This window comes from Mytilus edulis, chromosome 14 (genome assembly GCF_963676685.1).
Source record: "Mytilus edulis chromosome 14, xbMytEdul2.2, whole genome shotgun sequence".
Lineage (NCBI taxonomy): Eukaryota > Metazoa > Mollusca > Bivalvia > Mytilida > Mytilidae > Mytilus > Mytilus edulis.
Genome location: NC_092357.1, coordinates 14,546,123 through 14,567,262, shown reverse-complemented (window position 1 = coordinate 14,567,262; position 21,140 = coordinate 14,546,123). Strand labels below are relative to the sequence as shown.

General features: G+C 31.2%; 1 protein-coding gene across 2 annotated transcripts in view; it reads left to right on the top strand.

Annotated features, from left to right (window-relative positions):
• Positions 1-21,140, top strand: part of LOC139503897 (innexin unc-9-like) — a 107,749-nt gene that overhangs the window by 9,474 nt on the left and 77,135 nt on the right. Inside the window, exon 1 of one of the 2 annotated variants that reach the window (XM_071293896.1) lies at positions 16,541-17,169. The exons of the other annotated variant lie outside the window; for it this stretch is intronic. Coding sequence (XP_071149997.1) covers positions 17,138-17,169 — 32 coding nt within the window. The 5' untranslated portion in view covers positions 16,541-17,137. Of the gene's footprint in view, positions 1-16,540; positions 17,170-21,140 lie in introns of those variants that run through there. 2 annotated transcript variants of the gene reach the window in all.

Below are 21,140 nucleotides of genomic sequence, written 5' to 3'. Positions count from 1 at the left end.
TTAATCTGTTTCAGGTAAATGCTTAAAATTCATAGAGGAAACTTGACTTTTACAAACACATAACTGATTTAAAGAGTTATCTCCCTGTACCAAGGTCTACCTCCTTAAACACTGTATATGTTAAACGTTTATTCTGGCATTATAGATCTAGTCGCTAGACATATCGCTAGTGGTCTCCTTAAACACTGTATATGTTAAACGTTTATTCTGGCATTATAGATCTAGTTGCTAGACATATCGCTAGTGAATTCAAACACATACATTCGGTTAGTAGTAATTGTGCATTCAGAAGTCATTGCAAGGTTTTCATTAATTGAAATAATGCGACTAGGATAGTATACATATATCAGTATGCGGGATTTCCTTTAACTCGGAATGGTCAATGTCGCATTTTCCATCCATTTAAAAAAATCACAATAATAAATGATAGCAATAATTTCTAAATTAACAATAAACAGGGACCAGAGTTGACTCCAACATCACCATATCTTAAAAGTTGTCAATTTATTTTTTTACATAAACGACGGATATTCTCAAAAAATGCGGTTCTGCCTATTCTCGGGTTTTAATTATATAACTGTTTGTAAAAGATATGAATCCCTCTGACGATAAAATTTACTGGTAAAACCATTCTAACAAAATGTTATTTAACATGATAATACAATGAGTGTTTCCCTTATGGGTTAACTTTTGGCAGGCTTGTAAAACAGATTAATAATTGATGCACAATTAAAAGATAATAAACCATTCACTGAATAGTACTATTGGTAGAAGTCTTTGTGTTAAACCATAGTCCGTGTTCCTCGTACAACATTCGTATTTAATTACGACACATGTATATATGATTACTCAAACTAAGGATGTTCTATTAAAAAAGAGGCGGAAGATAATAAAGGGACAGTCAAACTCACATGTTTGTTAACACTCTTAGTGCAGTTACATAATCCTATGTTGTGTCTTGTGCACTATTATTCGTCTGTGTGTCGTTATCTTTGTTTAACATGGCGTTGTCAGTTACTTTCGATCTATGAGTTTGACTGTCCCTCTGGTATCTTTCGCCCCCTATTCTTTAGATCTGAGTTTTTGTTTAATAAGCTAATCAGTTGTTCTTAAAACAAAATGATTTTAGTTCGGTTTGTAGTCAATTTGTTATCTCAAACTTTTGTTTTCTATATAGTGGTTTGTGGACTGTTTCTTCACCTTTTGCAGTATATTTTTCTTGTAATGTTTGTAAGTCTGAATTTAGAATGACATTATGCTACAAATATTTTGCTTTTATAGTGATTAAGATTATAACACAATGTTGACTGTTGTACCCCTATATGACAGTTGTCCGTTCGTTTGATGTGTTTGAGCTTTTAATTTTGCCATTTGATTACGGACTTTCCGTTTTAAATTTTCCTCGGAGTTTAGTACTTTTGTGATGTTTTGTTAATGTTTGAAACCATTGCCGAAGCGTTGAGTAAATGCGCCCACTATCAAGAGAAAAAAGGCGCTATTGATTGACATCGTAAATAAAAATATATTTTTCTTTACTGACAGACATTTATGTTATATTTGTAATGGTCAAGTATTGCTCACTTAACTATATTAGTATACTCAATATTAGCAGTTAATGTTTTTAAATGGAGTGGCAGTCTTTCTACAAGGCTTTAATACCACAGGGGAAATTATTCTAAGTTGAAAGAAAATATCATGCTAATTGAAAAATAGTCTCAAATGACTTTAATATTATATCTTGTGTTATTTAATATGTAAGATCAATTTAGAATCGTGCAGAAAAATGAGAAGTGATTTACCGATACGAATGGAAGTGATAAAGACAAATATGTATGCAGTTCAAGATTTAACGATTTGTAATTCAAGATTTAACGAAATGCACATTTGATTGTATCAAATTTTAAAATCAAAACGGTGAATAAAAAGTTTGTTTGAACGTTCTCCCTTATATCCTTTTAAGCAATCAGTTCTTTTACAATGTGATAAATTGTAATATGAAACGCCGTATTTTGATTTTTTAGTATAAAAACAACCAGTATTTTTATTTTATTTTTTCTTATTAAAATTGACAATGATATTTTCAAGTGTATTTTTCTTCACTCACATCGTTTTGAATTGGCATCAACTATTTGTTACTGAACTTTAGAAAAAAACAACAGTAAATCAATTATATACAAAAATCCGAGTTCAGTATTTTTGTGATTTTACTTTTTACTTACATCAAAAATGAACGAGCTGCTGGATGTAGTTAATTGAACATAACAAATGAACATAAATGTATAGATTACAAAACAAGGAGTTGCAACAAAAAAAAGGGACAATGGACAAAAAAGTAAAGAATACAGAAAAATGTCCTAAATATTACACAGAACAAGACACTGAGTGCCACCCTTTTTTTCTACCATTCAGACCTTAATACATTTATGTCTGTTATACCATCGGAGATTTGAATGAAACATAAAATTGACCGTTTTGTTTGACCAAGGACGTATTTTATATATCATTAGTTTGATGTTTTATTTCTCTATTTCTACAATTGTACGTTGTATAATTCCAAAACCACAATAAATCCAATCAAGAAAACTTCGCGCCATTTTAAGTCATTAGCTGTTGACGATTTATATAAATCAGAAAAAGGTTTCGACATCAATTACATGATTGTCACTCCATTTTGAAAGCTTGAATCCTGTAAGATCTTAATTGTACTTGTCTAGTGATAAGATTTTAAGGTTTGCGTAAGGATCTTAGTGAAATTAATGAAGACATCAAGAGAGAAAATTGTAATTGATTTAAGCTATATTTGACGACAATACCCATTTACGACTTCTCAAATATATAGAACCGGAAACGGGGTTGGTGAATTTCTGGCATTTGTATGTATAGTCTCTAAACAAAATAAAACCAACGAATATGGAAAGCGTACATATAGTTTTAAACTGATTTATTCTTTAGAAGGGAACCAGCATTCATGAATTCCATGAAAAAGGATATGAAAAAAATCCACAGGTAAATCATTTCTTTTGTCTCTTACTTAGTCAATTTTACTTTAGTTTCTATGTTTCGTTTTGAGCTTTTGATCAGGGACTTTCCTTTTTGAATTTTACTTCGGAGTTCAGTATTTTTTTGATTTTACCTTTTATCCATATGCAATGATTATCTATATGAGTATCGGTTTTTCAGTGTTTTGTTTAAGTACATGTCTGTAAATAAAAGAACATTAAATTTTGTATAAAAATCAAATCGATTATGACAATTAACTGACAAAACTTGAACTTTTATAGTTTACGCTTTTATTTTTCCACTCACAAAAGATACATCTTTTATAACTTACTAAGGTAAGTTTTGCGGTATTTTCGACTTTTTGTTTGTTTTGTAATGTAAATACAGATTTCACATCAAAAAAGTTTTTAAAAAACATTGAAACGTTCCTCAACGTTTAATTTAATTTGTTCTGTTAATAAGTCTGGCATACAAAACTATGATGAAGCTTGAGCGCGGGAAAATCGGTATGTTCGATTTTACTCATCTAGATATATTATAGATCCATAGCGCTGTACAATTATTTCGAACTTACCTCAATATGAAAGTAAAATTTCGTTAAAAAATTCGGATAATGATTTATCTTTTTCCATTATTATGTACTTTTTGACCGTTTGACACCCCTTTACAAAAAGCAGAAACTAAAATTAAATGAAATCTTACTTTTAAGCCTGCAGTTTCTGTGAGAATGGCTTATGTTTAACCCCGCCAGTCTGTATATTCCTGTCCTAAGTGAAGGGCATCTAATCTAGTGGTTGTAGATTGTTGCTGTATTTCATATTATTTGTTTGTCGTTTATTATTTTGTAAATAAAACTAGCTATTAGTTGATAAAACATCAATCAAAGACTATGTTTATATATATAATTAATAGATTGATACAATGGATGAATTTATTTATATTTGTCATTTCGGGGACTTTAAAGCCTGCTATACGGTGTGAGGTTAGCCATGATTTGCCAGTTGATTTGTCTATTTTTGAATACCGTACTGTGGCTCGTTGCTGTTAACGTCTGCATGATTTAATCTATGGTGGAGACTTATCTCATTGCCCATCATTGCATATCTTTATATTTATCTATTAAAATATACATACCTTTGAATTAAGTCAAAATAATTTAAAGCGAAATTGATTTTTTTATTTAATTTTTACTTGTAAAGTAAAGAAACTCATCATAGATACCAGGATTGAAATTTTGTACTTGCGCCAAACACGCGTATATCTACTTAAGATTCATCAGTGACGCTCGAATAACATGAATAAAAATAACTTAAATAGGCCAAATAAAAGAACAAGGCTGAAGAGCATATATGACCAAAAATTCCTAAAGGTTTTTCTAAATAGAAGACAACAAAATACAATCTAGAAACATCAATCCTATATAGGGTAGTAGTTAAGGTTTAAATTATTGAATTAATATATTCTCTCAAAACTTAATGCACTAAAGGTGTCAAATTTCACCACCGAACAGAAAGTAGGAATTAGAAGATGCGTGGAACTGATTTGTGGTAAATTTACACAAATCAGATTGCTGTCTTAAAGGCTTCTCAAGAAAAGATGTGTATGTTGGTTAATGAAAGGACAGCAGTCATCCAGCTTTAATAAATCTAAAAGAAAATGCATTAAAAGGGCGTATTTTTTCTACTTATTGTAAAAAGATTTATACAAAAGTATCATAAAATATTTAAATAGTATTAACTATGTTTAACAGCATACATGTATCTTTTTTAAATTGATCGACATTTTTAGAAATTTCTATTCCAAAATCTCTTTACATCATTTGCGAAACCTTGAATAAGATATAGCTTTGAACTGGTTATGGCTTTATTTACATGGTAAAATTCACACAAACAATGGCTTCATTATTTGCAATAATTTGAGTTATAATAGAAAATGTTTGTATATCCATGCCACGAATTCAGCATGAGCATAGCAAAAAAAACAAAAAACAACAGAACAGGACAGTGCGTGTATTGCTGTTATTCGTCTTAATTTTGCAAACTTAAGATTTGTTGATACATATAATTAATATTTCAATAGATTATAAACGAATTGTACCGATACAGTATGAGCATGACATGTTTCTAAAATGTTCAATAGCATATAAGTCATACATGTTCCGAAAAATTAACAGTGAATGCAATAGGTAGATTTTGCAAAGTATACGTTTTTTATGCAGAGGACACAACGCAAATAAAACAGTATCAGAGAGAATGGTTTGCAATCTTTATGACTTTGAACTACATCGAGTTTATGATTGAGTCGGCAAAGTTCACACACCAAAAAACTCCGTCAAAACAATCTTTATAACAAATCATAAAACTTGGTCATTATCGATAAATTATAACAAATTCATTCTCCTCAACGTACAAACCTTCTGTTGTAAAGTGCCCCTATAATTGTCAAACATAGGTCATAAAATCATAAAATATGTATTTGATCTATACAGATATCGAATTCAATTCCAGATTAAACAATACGAGAAATTGCTCATTTTCCCATATCGATAATAAAGAGTTGTGATACATGACTTCAGTTGAACGGATAAACCACGTGATGATTTGTTTAGCAATGATTTTTCACGTGACATTGAAATGAACCTGTCATTGTGACGTCATAATTGATGTCTCTCATTGGAACATGTGATTTGTAAACTAAACAACCTTTAAAAAATATGTGTATACAAATATATTTTTGATCTTTAATTCTAATTTTAATCATCAATGATGTTAGGAGCCTCGTTGCAAAGTGGTCTAAGTACTTTAACTTCTGTATCACTAGCCCCTGTTTGTGAGCTCGAACATTGTAGTTCGAATCCAGTTTTAATTGACGAGGATTGTCATGTTCCTGCCGAAGATCGATTTATCTTTGGGAACTTCGGCTTCGACTACCATACTAGCCTGCACGATATACCATTAGATCTGAAAGTGGCGTAAAGAAAGAAAGGACTTTGATAATATTTACTACATAAATCTGATGATTTTCCCCTGGCATGATGGTTTCATAATAGCGTATCTGTGCGCACAGATAACGAAATACATATTAATTGTTTTTTCCCCAATTTAAGTGGTAAAACTATTGTGATCAAGTAGATATTCTGAATCCAGATTTTCCCCATACCTTAAATTGTGTAAAAAACGATAGATAGCGTCGTAAAATTAAAAAAAAAACGTTTGCATTTTAAGAGAAAAGTAAATTCTGACAAAAAAAAAACATAAACTCCCCTCTTTAAGGTTGAATGGTTGCTCTCTTATAAGGTTCTGTGCGAATCCGAATATGTTATGCAATGTTTCTACTAATACGACAACTGTAATTGCCAACGATTTAGAATGCGCAATAGGAACACAATAAAGATCTAGATCCGATAAACAATTCATTGGCTTTCAAAATAATATGTAAAAATTTTAAAAGAAATTACAGATTTTACAACAGAAAAAATCTCCAGGTGTACCTGCATGTACCATAAGTATAGGTTTGATGCAACAATACTTACTAGAAGTAGGTATGCTAATGAAAAAAGGTTAATGGTTAATTCATATTGAAAAGGGTATCATTATGGTTAAAAGTGACCGAAGTTTTGCCAATGAAACATCTATTATAATTGTTAAGGTTAAAAACCCACTGATTGTAATGGTTAAAGTTTAATCACTCACTTAAAAAAATATAATAAGTTTAGATAATATCATCTTTCTTTCATTTTTCTAACCTTTCTGAGTACGAATATTCTTTCAAATTAGCGATATAATAACAAATCAACTTTTTTTTCTAAATTTAGCAATAATAAATCTATTTAAGGGCTGTCAACATGTCAATCGTAACTCTCTTACAACTTGGTTTGGCTCGTCTTAATTTGATTATACTGTTAACGTCTTATTAAATTCAGTTTGAATTGAGTGTTCAGCTCCATCTTATTTATATAAATCGATTGCCTCTCTTCTCGTCAATTCACGTCGATTGTCTCTCTTCTCACGTGATTCTCGTTCAATAGACTCATCACCTTTTGTTTAATGTTTTTAATTTCTATTTTTCTTAAAGCAGATTGATACTATTTGTAAACGCATTTTGTTATGGTTTTCTTGTGCACAATGTGTATTTTCAGGTATAAACTACTACCAATTTAATAACTAGTATTGGAAAAATGAAGAAAAAGAATAGAAAGATTTTAACATGTTAAAAGTTTTAAAAAAAGACATTACGTAAGGGAGCAACCATTTAACTTGAAGGGGGTTTATGCTTTTTGTCTGAGTCAGAATGTTTTTATCGTGCAAAGGGCGAACTATTTCATTAGGTTTTCAACGCGACCAAGCAAATTCTTTTTTTCAAAATGTACACTATAAGGTATGGGGCAAACAAGGATTCAGAATAAATGTTTTTAGGAAAAGGCCATATTGGATTGAATTGTGTATGTACAGTGAAACCTGTTTAAACCGAACCTCTTCGGGACTTAAGATTGTGTTCGGTTTTATCAGGTTCACAACGCATACAATTTGATATGACGGTGCTTTAGAAAATGTTTGGTTTATACAGGTTTTCGGTTTACGCAGGATTCGGTTTAGCCAGGTTTCACTGTATATATTAAGAAGACAGTGAAAGAAAACAAGTTTACATTTGAAAATGCCTGTACCAAGTCAGGAATATGACAATTGTTGTCCATTCGTTTGATGGGTTTTATCCTTTGATCTTGCTATTTGATTAAGGACTTTCCGTTTTGAATTTTCCTCGGAGTTCAGTATTTATGTGATTTTACTTTTTACCTTAAAAATTAAAAGAAACTTCCAAAGGGGAACGACTCTCGCGAAATTTTAAGAACAAAAAGAAATGAAAACGGTTTATGTTTAAAAAAAAACCAATTGGGTTTCTAATAGATTATTTATTAGCTGTTTGAAGAATCGATTCCCAGTCCACTATTTCAATGGCGAAAAGGAGTCGAATCGACCATTTACACCTGACAATAATGGAGAAAAACTAATCAATCAAACACTGGAGGTTTTCCCTTCCAATTGACTGCTGTTTTCATTTACGGCTAATACAAAATGACAACTATCTAATATTACCCCGATTATATTCTTAAACAACCTTTCCAATATTGCTTAACTTGGCCTGTTTTGATATTTATCACCAGTTTTTATGTTATTAACCTATTATATAGATCGATTTATTGGCTTTCTTCTAACCAGCCATATTTTATGACGAACAGAATAATTTCGATTTATTTCCCTTTCCCCAGTCATAGCACTGTAACAATAACTAAAATTGAGAAAGGAAATGGGGAATGTGTCAAAGCGACAACAACCCGACCGTAGAGCAGACAACAGCCGAAGGCCACTAATTGGTCTTCAATGTAGCGAGAATTCCCGCACCCGTAGGTGTCCTTTAGCTGGCCCCTAAAAATATGTATACTAGTACAGTGATAATGGACGTCATACTAAACTCCGAATTATACACAAGAAACTAAAATCAAAAATCATACAAGACTAACAAAGGCCAGAGGCTCTTGACTTGGGACAGGCGCAAAATTGCGGCGGGGTTAACCATGTTTATGAGATCTCAGCCCTCTCCCTATACCTCTAGCCAATGTAGAAAAGTATTTTGTTTTCTAAGCGATTGACATGTAGACAACATTCGATGCGGATTTTTCTCATTGTTAAAGGCCGAACGTTGGTAGATAGTCGTCTCTTTGGCAATCCTATCGCATCTCCTTATTTTTATATTTGTCAATTAGTTGCATTATGGGTAAATATATGATGAAAGGAATAATAATCCTTCTTATTTACAGCCTTACCAGGACAGATATAGATTGGCATGTATTTTACAATAGAATATAGGATATTATCGACGGAAGTTATCTCCTTAAACATGAGTTTGATAATGCCTTCTATAGAATTTTTATCTCATTTGGTAAAGGTCCATATGAAAAAATCTACATGACTTTAAGCATACATATGCACCCTAAAAGATATTAAAACTGTCAGCCCACGAATCACATTTTACATGGTTCTTCAATAGGCATATAAAAAGTATAATTCCCACACTTCTTACAGGTAGTCAACCATGTTCGTAAAATATGTAATTGTTGCCGCTTACATTACACTGACATATGTGCACTTACTTTTGATGTAAAAGATCTTAATTAACTAAACATTTTAACCGTTTAAAAGAAAACTACTAAGAACAAAATCTAGTTTCACCCACCATTTTTTTCCGGGAAATGCATGTACCCTGTCAGGTCTAGGCAGTTGGTTTTAATTTGTTCCGTTAATTGATAGCGTTTAATTTTGGCTAGTTTTTATGGACTTCTACTTTTTGAATTTGTTTTGGAGTTCGATTTTTTTATACTGTTCTTCAGATATTTTTTGTGATATGGTTTGTATTTATAGTAGAAAAAAAAGTATTCTTTTTTTGCGTACCTACAATAGTTGTTACTGAATTCTTTTTCTGAATTTGGATTACATGTAGTCTGTTGAAGCATATATAATCATACATGTATCTTGTTCCTACTAGCATGACTATTGACCTTTTTTCACTTACTATTGTTAAGTGCAATAGAGCCATTCGGAGTCACACTGGTGTGTATTTAGGTAAACATGCAGGCGTAATAAAGTAAAATTAAAAATAGTTTTATTCATATTGTGCCATTTTCCAAAATGTCAGAAATTTCATACAGTACTTGAAATTGTTAATAAATGAATCCTCCGTGCTGACAGATTTAATCTTCATAGATTCTACAAAGAAAAAAAGTGAAATCTTCATTATGCATATAAGTATCGACATATATACACTGGAGAGTAACAAAAACGAAGAATTATAACATAATGTATTTTGAATTAAGATTAATATTGATAAAATTTGTTTTACACTGATTTGTGGCCTTATCTTTTGGGTTAGAGAATATTAGAAAATTACCTCCCCTGAGATTTAGATATCGGAAATTACCTCCCTTAGGAATGAAATAGTTGCCATTTTACTGTTTGTATCATTCTCTATTCTGTCGGTTTGTGTCTATGGGTAAATCATTTCCGATGAACAATTATGTCTAGTTTCCTTAAATGTCTAGAGAATTTCTTGATCTTTTGGATAAAAGAATCAAATCATCATTCTGTTTTGTAGCGGTCTATTTCATCACTGTATAATGTAATTTGTCAATTTAAACGAACTTTTATATCTTATTTTCATATTGATGAATTTCAAGTTAAAAAAAGAATGGATTCTAGCGATTGTTTGATTGAGAAATAAGCTGATAAAAGAGAAATCTACGTAAAGGGCATATATAACTGTATAAAGGGAATCTATTGTGACTAAATCTATATAGAGCTTAATATATATTTTTAAAGCATTAACTTAGAAACAGAAACTGCAACTATGCATGAATTTATTTGTTAAAGTGCATGTTGCTTCATCTTTACTTATCAGTCCTTTTTTAGATAAAAAAGTAAAATCACAAAAATACTGAACTTAGAGGAAAATCAATTCGGAAAGTCCATAATCACATGGCAAAATCAAATAACATAACGCATCAAAAAGGAATGGACAAGAACTGTCATATTCCTGACTTGGTACAGGCATTTTCAAATGTAGAAAATGGTGGATTAAACCTGGTTTTATAACCCTCTCATTTTGATGACAGTCTCATCAATTTCCGTTATATTTACATTGATGCGTTAACTAAACTATAACAGTTCTTTGCTTTTTCCTCTTTTCTTTCTACCCTCCTTGATTGACTTCTTTTCTTTGTATCTTGAAGTTCTTATTTGTGTTTCACATAAGGTTGTGGCTCTGTCAACTTTGAAAAGCGATTTCGACTGCTCGAATGTTTGTTCGTTTGAATATGGAGATATAAGTTTCATATGACGTCATATTCAAAGTCTTCTAATCTTAATGTTGTTCTTAATTCGAGCACGACTATCTGGAATATTAAAAATATACAATCGTTTATATGGGGTAATTTTCATTACTATATCAGGAAGTGAATAAAATGACCCTTTTATACCACAAAAACAACATGACTAAAACCAAAGGATTCTGACTATCTGACTAAAAATTAAAAAAAAAATAAGTGAAGCGAACATCCTCAATACTCAAACCAGTATTGCTCTCTTAAATACCGGGCATAGCCCTTCAAGAATTCTCAAAGACATCATGAAGCATTGAAGTATAAATGGGTGAAATAATTATGACCCCGTTCCTGTCATATTCGGACTCATGACCGGAAGTCTATATGGTATCGTTTGGTGCCTCGAGTAAATTCGATAATATCAAAATTTATTTGCTTCATAATGAATAACATAATAAATACGAACCAGCGGGCATCATTAAAAGGAATAGAAAATTAACAATTGGCTCATCATTGCCAAGTTCCATTTAACTTAATCAATATTGCTTCTTAATATAGGATATAATAACAACTCAAATCATGTCAGTGGCGGATCCAGCCATTTTAAAAAAAGGGGGGGTTCCAACTATATGCTCCCATTCAAATGCATTGATCGGCCAAAAAAAGGGGGGTTCCAACCCCCGGACCCCCCCCCCCCCCCCCCTGGATCCGCCACTGCATGTTATAATAGTACTTTCAGGTATGATTTTCCTGGAACAGCTGTTAAAATATCTACTGTCTCTTTCGATAAAGTATACAAAATTACCTGGCGATTAGAAAATATACTTATTTTATTAGCGCATATGCGTTTTACAATTAAAGTTGTAGAATTTGACATGTTTGCAATGTGGCGGCTATGTTTGTTTGTTTGTTTTACTCAAACATTGTTGTCAATATAATAGAATGCTATGCGACTGTCATACAAGCGAGAGGTTTTGTTAACTATAAGACCAGATTGTATCCATTATTTACAAAATAACGAAATGTCTGTACCAAGTTAGCACTTTGGCAGTTGTTTGATGCGACTAAGGTTTTGATTTTTCATTTTGATAAAAGACTTTCCGTTTTGAACATCATTGACAGTGAGGCATTTTTGTTTGTTTGTTATTTTACTTTTTTGTGAACAAAGATAATAAATAGCCTTCAAGCGGTTAATTGGTGCTAAAATTGTTTTAATTTTTATATGGAATTGCATGAAAGTTGATGTACATTTTACAATACAAATGTCTTTAACTTCTCAGTTGTAAGTGTGTCATATTTAAATAATTCTGTTAATCCTATTTAACAGCCTCGATATCGTTATAATACCGTAATAAGTAACAATCTTGCAAAAGTCTCGTGCAACGACTTAAAAACTGGGGATTTTCACCAATTAAAACGCACCCAGGATAATTTTTGAAAATACCAAAATCAATGCAATTCAAGTTTGACAGATAAACATAATACCACGCCAACGTAAATATTTAAATAGAAACATGTCAATCAATACACCTTCTTTTAAACTTTTAACAATGCCAAGAATTATAGATTATGTATCAGACTACTCCAATACTTTGATTAGTTTTCAATACTCAGGCATTACTCGGGCTGGCTTCTCCAATATTTTGATTTGTTCACGACTCATGACTTACTCGTGCTGGCTACTCCAATATTTTGATTTTTTTCAATACTCTGGCCTGACTCGGGCTGGCTACTCCAATATTTTGATTGTTTTCAATACTCTTGCCTTACTTATGGTTATAGCTTTAATGTAAAAAAATCAGGTTCGATTCATTCCGGAAAATTTGAATATGCTCACTTAAAAATGAATTCACGTGTTTAATATTTTTTCGTTTTATAATTTTATACAAATTTAATTTTCTAAAATGATTTAATTATTGAAGAATGCTTTTTTAAACTTGAACTTTAGTAATCTCAACATATATTTGAATTGCAAACTGTTTAAAATGATTTTTAATCTACAGAACTTTGGTTTATTAAAAGTGCTCCAGATATAATACAATCATCATTAGCAAGGAATATATTGCTTTCTGAGGGCATTATCCGACATCCATTTAGCTGACTTGCATCTTTTTTACTTCTATTCATTCTTTTGTCATAATTATATAATACCAACTCTTAAACAGCAATAAAACAGAAATTTACTCAATACTTTTGTTCCGTGTTGCAAGCAACTTGTTTTATGTACATTGTAAACGACATATCTTTTCTTCAACATGGAAAAGCAGCAATGATTTTTATGAATAAATTTTCAAAATAAGATTAATTGATAGATGTATGCTTTGTGTGCTTTTGTTTCGTGTTGTAAGCGACATGTTTTTATGTGTATTGTAAGCGACATTACTTTTTCTTCAGCAGATCTAGATAGCATGAAAAGGAGCAACGATTTTTTTATAAATACATTTTTAAAATAAGATTAATTAATAGATTTATGTATTTGTACTTTTTAAGCATCCTAACGAATATAGTTTCATTTGTAAAAAAAGAAGAATGCATTTATACTGTATCATTCAACGCACATCAATAACCACGATTCCTACAAACTTTCTTACATTTTAATTTTACTCCTTGTCAGACTTAGCATTAGGCGTAAGAAAGAATTAATTTTGATAGGAAAATCGCAGCCGACATGTAAAAAAGACTTAATCCAAACGGTAATAAGAAACTCGAATTGTCGTCTGCAAGCTAGAAAGTCAATATGTAATAATAGTTTTGACACCTTCTGGTAGCATTTGTATTCAATCATATCTCCCGGACTTAACAGAAAACGTCAAATATAATAATTACGTCATTAATATACGAGAATATTGCATGATGGGAAATATTAGATATTCTTAGTAATTCTGAAGATGTTTATTTAAACATATCAGTTTCTATAAAGAGATTATTAATCCTATACAGGGAAGTCACACGATATCTTAAGTCGTGTTAATGGCGGGAAATAGACTAAAATAACTTTTTGAAGACTTGATTGGAAACATCAATATATAGGAACACTGATACTATTCAAAATAGAAAGAAAAAGCACAAACACTAACACACAAACATAGGGATAGAAAGAAATGATAGTGAAAAATGAAATGATTCAAAACCATGTTTTTTCACTAGTTAATTGCTTGAATAGTTAAGTTCTACCTTCTTAATATTTAAAAAAATATAGTCCAATAATATAAACACATTTTTTAACTCAATGTAGTTCTTTTGGTTTTTCTAAAAAAAATAACGAAAAACAAATTTCCGTTGCTCGCTAATTTATGTTTCACTGTTTCAACCTTTTCGATATATTATATGATGTGTCTGCAGTTCTTTATTGTTGGCGATTATAGATTCTATTTAAATATTTCATCAATTGAATTTTATTTTTCTGAGTCAAATAAAAACATTTGTAATTCTGTACAAAGTCATCAATATGCGGACAACAAAAAATATTTGTGTGATTTTATTGACCATGATACCATAAAGTAGCGCACAAAATATTCTGCAAGTTGATGAAATTATTGATTTATTTAATAGAATTTTAATGTTGAAATACTTTAACGTGAGACTAATTTTAAATTGTTGATATTTTACGTAGAAAAATCATCTCTAAACTACAAAATTGCAGTGCGCATTAAGAACTTCTAGGGCGAGCGAAATGTAATATTTTAACATTTTGGTATATGTTAAGTTTGTTTTATTTTCTACCCTTCATTGTAATTTGGTGTGTTTTTTCGTACACTACGTATACATTCATTTTTGTTGTATTTGTCTTATTTTATAAAGATCTTGTCTGTAAGTTTCTTAATTCTCACGTTCAGTCAGAATGGGCCGGGACTATCAAATTGAATGCCTTATGCAAAGAGAGTGCCACGCTCTTTGCACGTTATTAACACTTGCCAAACCTCCTTGGGGGTTCGTTTGTGACCTGTTACAAGTCTAAATATCTTTCCTTATCCAATGTACCCTCATTTCCCCTACATTCGTGCCCGACTGTCTCTATAGAAGGACCTATCTATTGTACTTATTGTTGTTTTGTTCTCGTTCTTAATATGCATGAAATATTTGCCACTGGACGTAAAGCAACCAGCAATTAATCAATCAATCTTTATTCTATGGATGGTGCATGCACATAAGGGATGAATGTATATTATTCTTATATTAGTTCCGTTATCTTTCTCATTGATACATGTGTTCTATTAGTCTTGAACCATGTACACGCGTTATCTTATTAATCTTGTACCATGTACATATATAATCTTGATCTTCATACAGCATATTTTCATGTCATTTATGGATACTGAACATGACATTCATTGTAAACAATCGACTGGACAAAAACAATCATGTGATTGATACATGTATCTCAGTAATCTGAAGAAAAACATTAGTAAAAAAATATATATACTATTATACAATTCGAATAATATGTGTAATATAACGTTCCGAGCGATATTGGAATTGAACTTCATTAACAACAAAGAGACAAAAGTTAAATATATATATAAAATAGTATGGAGACTTTTAAATAAACTCAATCTTGAACGAGAGAAAACATTACTTCAATCGCTTGAGAGAGCTTAAACCAGTAACCTTTTTTTTTCAAGATTACAAATTCTATATTTTTAGAATTTACCAAAACAAGTTTGATGTATCACAAAAACAGAATACATGGTGTAAACTGAAATTACTAGCCTTTTTTTTAAATCATTAAGTTCAGATATTTTAATGCTACATTCTATATCGGTTTTTTTTTAATATTTACATCACTGGCCAATCTAAGGGCTAATTTAGAAACCTAAAATGGGGTTCCATATGTAATTCCGGGGCGCCAATTTTAATAAATTTTTAATATTGTTTATTTTTTTTATCGACAATTGACCCCCAGATTCGTCTCTTAGCCCTTTGTGTGAAATCAGTAAAATTATTTACCGAATCATGAAGAGCATAAAATCATACGACCCTTCATTGACCTTTTGAAGGGTTTTTTTTAAATGTCTGTATGTGTGCCAGGAAATTTCCAGTTGTCAAAATAATTATGTGTTGTTAACTTCTATATTGGCGTCGACTAACGCCAATGCTTTGTCATATTAGAAAAATGTCCTTAGACAAAAATCTGTTACTTTCTTAAAGAAAAAAATATAATTAGATGATATCTCCCAATGAACATGGGTGCTGTCGCATTTTCGGAGTAATTATTCAAATATTCTGTCATTGTTTGACCTGTAACAGAATATTAGACGTTTTCTCTTTGCTTTAATTATATTTGACTGACAATTTAATATTTCTGAAGCTGTATCTTTCACCGACAAACAATGTTCCATTTCAACGCCAGGAAATTAAAATGGCTTCTAATTTGACGAAACATATTACCTCAATACAGAAGAGTTCTTTTTGCTGTTTTGTCGACGAGCTGCTGACAACATTGACAATCTGGCCAAGATTGTGTAGAATCTTTAAGAATCATTAACAAGAAAATCCTATCAAATTAGTGTAAATAATAAATCTGTTTTACTTGACCACGAATCATCTGTACTATTCTCCTCTTCCGACATAGAACTTTCAATCTCAAAAACCGATAAAATCGACAAGCCAAATTAATTAATCCATTACTTTTGATGGATATGAAAGACGGGAAAATTCCACAAAACTTTCGTCTATTGTGTACAAATATACACAATGATATGACCAATTTTACACACGGAAAATGTTCTGTACGATTTTTGTTTAGAATGTAATAGCATAAACACATCGTATTTCTGAATTGATATAAAATCATTTGTAATTGATAATTGCATGGAATAGACAGTCTTCTACAAAAATGCATTTTATAAATAACTTTGTCAATCGCCATTTCATGCACTTTTTGATATAGCTGAGAAGGATAATTAATTTTTCAATTTGTTCATTGTTTTGGAACAATTGCTTCGTATAATCAGCCACCCACAACATCGTAGTTCGACCACAAGCGGAGATAATTGTTATTTTGAACCTATCGTCAAAACAATGTGTTCCGACTGCTGCCACCATCAAAAGTCAAGCTTCAGATGGATTTTAAAATTTGATTTTAAGAAATCATCTTAACGTTTTAACTTTATCGAGTCTGTCATTATAGTAGTAAAATCACATATTGTGGTTCTTAATGGAGGCTCAAGCTACCTGTTCTTATTGATTTTCCTCGGAGAATTGCGACAACACCACGGCACTATATTTATAATGGTAGACATACTGTTGCAAGGATCAGCATAAAAAATGGTTCACAGTTTTCACCATCACCACGGGTTGTAAGTACAAAATTTAACAATTAAAGGGCGGGGATTAAGGTACTCCTTTTATCGTGTTTGTGTTTTGTTCTGATTAATTTGTTGTGTGCAGTAGAACGATAATTGTTTTTCAATATTGTGTACCACACGTGTTTTTTCTTCCATATTTGTTTTTAACATCTAACGGTATTAATACAATCAATGTAATTAAAAACACAAATCAATGAAATACAATTGTCATAAATAATTGAAAATAGTTCTAAGTTAAATAAATTGGAATTTTCAAAAGCATATATATAGTGATATTACTATAAATTTTCCCTTTCTGATTTTATTGGAGAAGAAATCTATATACCATACAGTATATACATGGTTTAATTGATTAAAAAAATCATTTTTGAATGTTTTTTTTAATATGACATTCCCGTATCAATAAAAAGGGGAAAGGGGTCATGTCCCTAGTTCTTTATTATAAATAGGGTAATGTATTTTAGAATCATATATGTATATGTACAGACATTTCAGATCTAGGTTTGACAAAGTTAGGCCACGTTTGGTAGATACTTTTGAATCAAGTAACACAGATAGTCTGTTAGACAACACAAACACACATACAAACAAAACAAATATGCAAACTTAAGACATTCATTACATTTTGACGCCATATTAAGACATTGCAATTGGTGTTTATTACAATGGTGTGTACCAAAAGCAAAGCACATTCTTTTGTTTAATACTTATCCACAAATGATTTAGAACACACACGAGGGGTTGGATGGAGCTGACAAAATAGAGAACAATGGACTAAAAGATAAACAATACATACATGTATATATGTTGATCGCCTCCTCCAAGACCTTGATACACATAACTGATTCAAATGTCTACATTTAATCATAACATGGTCACTTTCAAAAGATTTTCTACTGTTTAATTTTGTATTATATTTTTTTTTTCATCCTGTCCTTGTTATTTTCTTATCCTGACCTTGAAAAGTTGTTACTTTGTTACCTTGACCTTCAAAAAATAGGTATCAGACAATCGCATACACAATACATAACAACTTTTGACTTAGTTTTTATATTGATATGATTTTAGGAAACCTAAACTTTTGACTTAGTATTTATATTGATATGATTTTAGGAAATCTAAACTTTTGATTTAGTTTTTATATTGATATGATTTTAGGAAATCTAAACTTTACACATGTATTCTAAGGTCAAAAGGCTACTAATAGAGACAAAAGTTACAAAAACCTAACCCTTTCTCTTCATAGACAATCATAAAGAATACAGTCATATACAATCAACATTTATAGTATAGAACATCGGACTTCTCTTGAACTGAATTTTAAATGTGCGTATTGTTATGCGTTTACTTTTCTACATTGGCTAGAGGTACAGGGGGAGGGTTGAGATCTCATAAACATGTTTAACCCCGCCGCATTTTTGCGCCTGTCCCAAGTCAGGAGCCTCTGGCCTTTGTTAGTCTTGTATTATTTTAATTTTAGTTTCTTGTGTACAATTTGGAAATTAGTATGGCGTTCATTATCACTGAACTAGTATATATTTGTTTAGGGGCCAGTTGAAGGACGCCTCCGGGTGCGGGAATTTCTCGCTACATTGAAGACCTGTTGGTGACCTTCTGCTGTTGTTTTTTTCTATGGTCGGGTTGTTATTCCCCATTTCCATTCTCAAATTTATTGTCCTTAACCACCTGACCAGCAAGTATCAGTCATATAAATTTAAGTTTATTTCTGTATATAAACATATTATTCCTAAGTAGCCATAACGTCTGCAGATTCCAACACGTTTGTTGATGCTCTTGACCTCAACAAAGTTAACACATTCAATTAAAGTGATTGCTATAACTGTACATAATGTACATAGCGTGTCTTAAGTAATTATAAAGTCTTTACATAATGTATGCCCACAAGTTTATTTCTGTATATGTACATGTTGTTGTCAAAGGCCACCATGAAGTCCTCATATACAAACAAGTTTATTACTGTACTATACATATTGTTGTCCTTAGCCACCATTAAGTCTTCATATACAAACAAGTTTATTACTGTATGTGTACATTTTACATATTGTTGTCTAAGGCCACCGTAAAGTCTACATATACAAACAAAATTGCTAATTCTATACATGTTGTTGTCCTGGGTCTCTATACAGTCTACATTACAAACAAGTGTATTTCTGTATCTATACATATTGTTGTCGTTAGCCACAATAAAGTCTAGATATACAATAAAGATTATTGCTATATAGATATCTAAACATATTGTTGTCCTAACTCAACACAGAGTCTACATAAGTATAATGCTATATATATATATATACGTTGTTGTCCTAGGCAAACATAAGATCTACATATATAAACAAATATATTCCTATATCTATATACAAATTGTTGTCCTATGCCACTGCACAGTCTAGATATACAAACAAGTTTAATTTTGTATCTAAACATAAACTTGTTCTTAGCACACTAAATCCTACATATACAAACAAGGTAATTGCTATGTCTTTACATATTGTTTTCCTATGACACAATAAAGTCTACATATGTAATCAATTTATTACTGTACCTGTACATAGTGTTCTCCTACGCCATCACAACGTCTATAAATATTGTTGTCTTAGGCCCCATAACGTCTACATACATTGACATATATACAAACAAATGTATTGCTATATCTACAAATATTGTTGTAATATCTTCCACTTTAAAGTCTTTACATACAAACAAGTTTGTAGGTCAATCTATACATATTGTTTTCATGTATTAGGCCACTATGATATCTACATATAAAAACAAGTTTATTGATATATCTATACATAATGTTGTCTTAGGCCACCACAAAGTCTACATATACAAACAAGTTTCTTGTTGTATCTACACACACATGTATTGTTGTCCAATACCACGGCAAAGTCAACATAGACAACAAGTTTGTAGGTCAATCTTTACATACTGTTGTCCTATGCCACCATAAAGTCTACATAAGCAAACAAGTGTATTGCTATATCTATACATAGTATTGTCCATAGCCACCACAAAGTCTACATATACAAACAAGTTTCTTGTTGTATCTACACACACATGTATTGTTGTCCAATACCACGGCAAAGTCAACATAGAAAACAAATGTGTAGGTCAATCTATACATACTGTTGTCCTATGCCACCATAAAGTCTACATAAGCAAACAAGTGTATTGCTATATCTATACATAGTATTGTACATAGCCATTACAAGGTCTACATATACAAATAAGTTCTCTACTGTATCTATACATGTTGTTGTCCTAAGCCACTATAAAGTCTACATATATACATGTATCAACAAGTTTATATCTGTATCTGTACTGGATTTCATGTTTCGAGCATGATTTTTGTGCTCCAAGCACTGAACAAAGTTTTATGACTTCAAGCCCTGATATTACCCCCATTTTTTAGTGGGGTTCGTGTTGCTCATTCTTTAGTTTTCCTATGTTGTGTTGTGTGTACTATTGTTTGTGTGTTGGTCTTTTTTCTTTCTTAGTCATGGCGTTGTCAGCTTTTTTTTCGACTTTTGAATTTGAAAGTCACTCTGGTATCTTTCGCCTGATTTTTACATTTCTGTTCATTTATCATGAATTGGTACACTTTGTCCAAACCTTCATTACGAACGCTAAAACACAAAAATCTGACACCCAAAGATGTAAAAATACTTCAATTCCTGGGCAGCTATATATGAGCAAAAAGAACTACAAAAGTACATTTGAAGGTCAAACTTGTCCGAGTATGTTATAAATCATTTCATTACCAAAGCACTAACGACTGCATGAGCTCAACAGGAACTAGATGTCCACCAGCAGTGCTAGAAACTAAAAATAAAACTCAATGAATTTTGTGCGTTTGAAGCGCTTTTAAAACACGGAAAGCGCACAGTATGAATTATATTTGATTAAAATCTGTGATTACATTTGTTTATTGTTCTCTAATA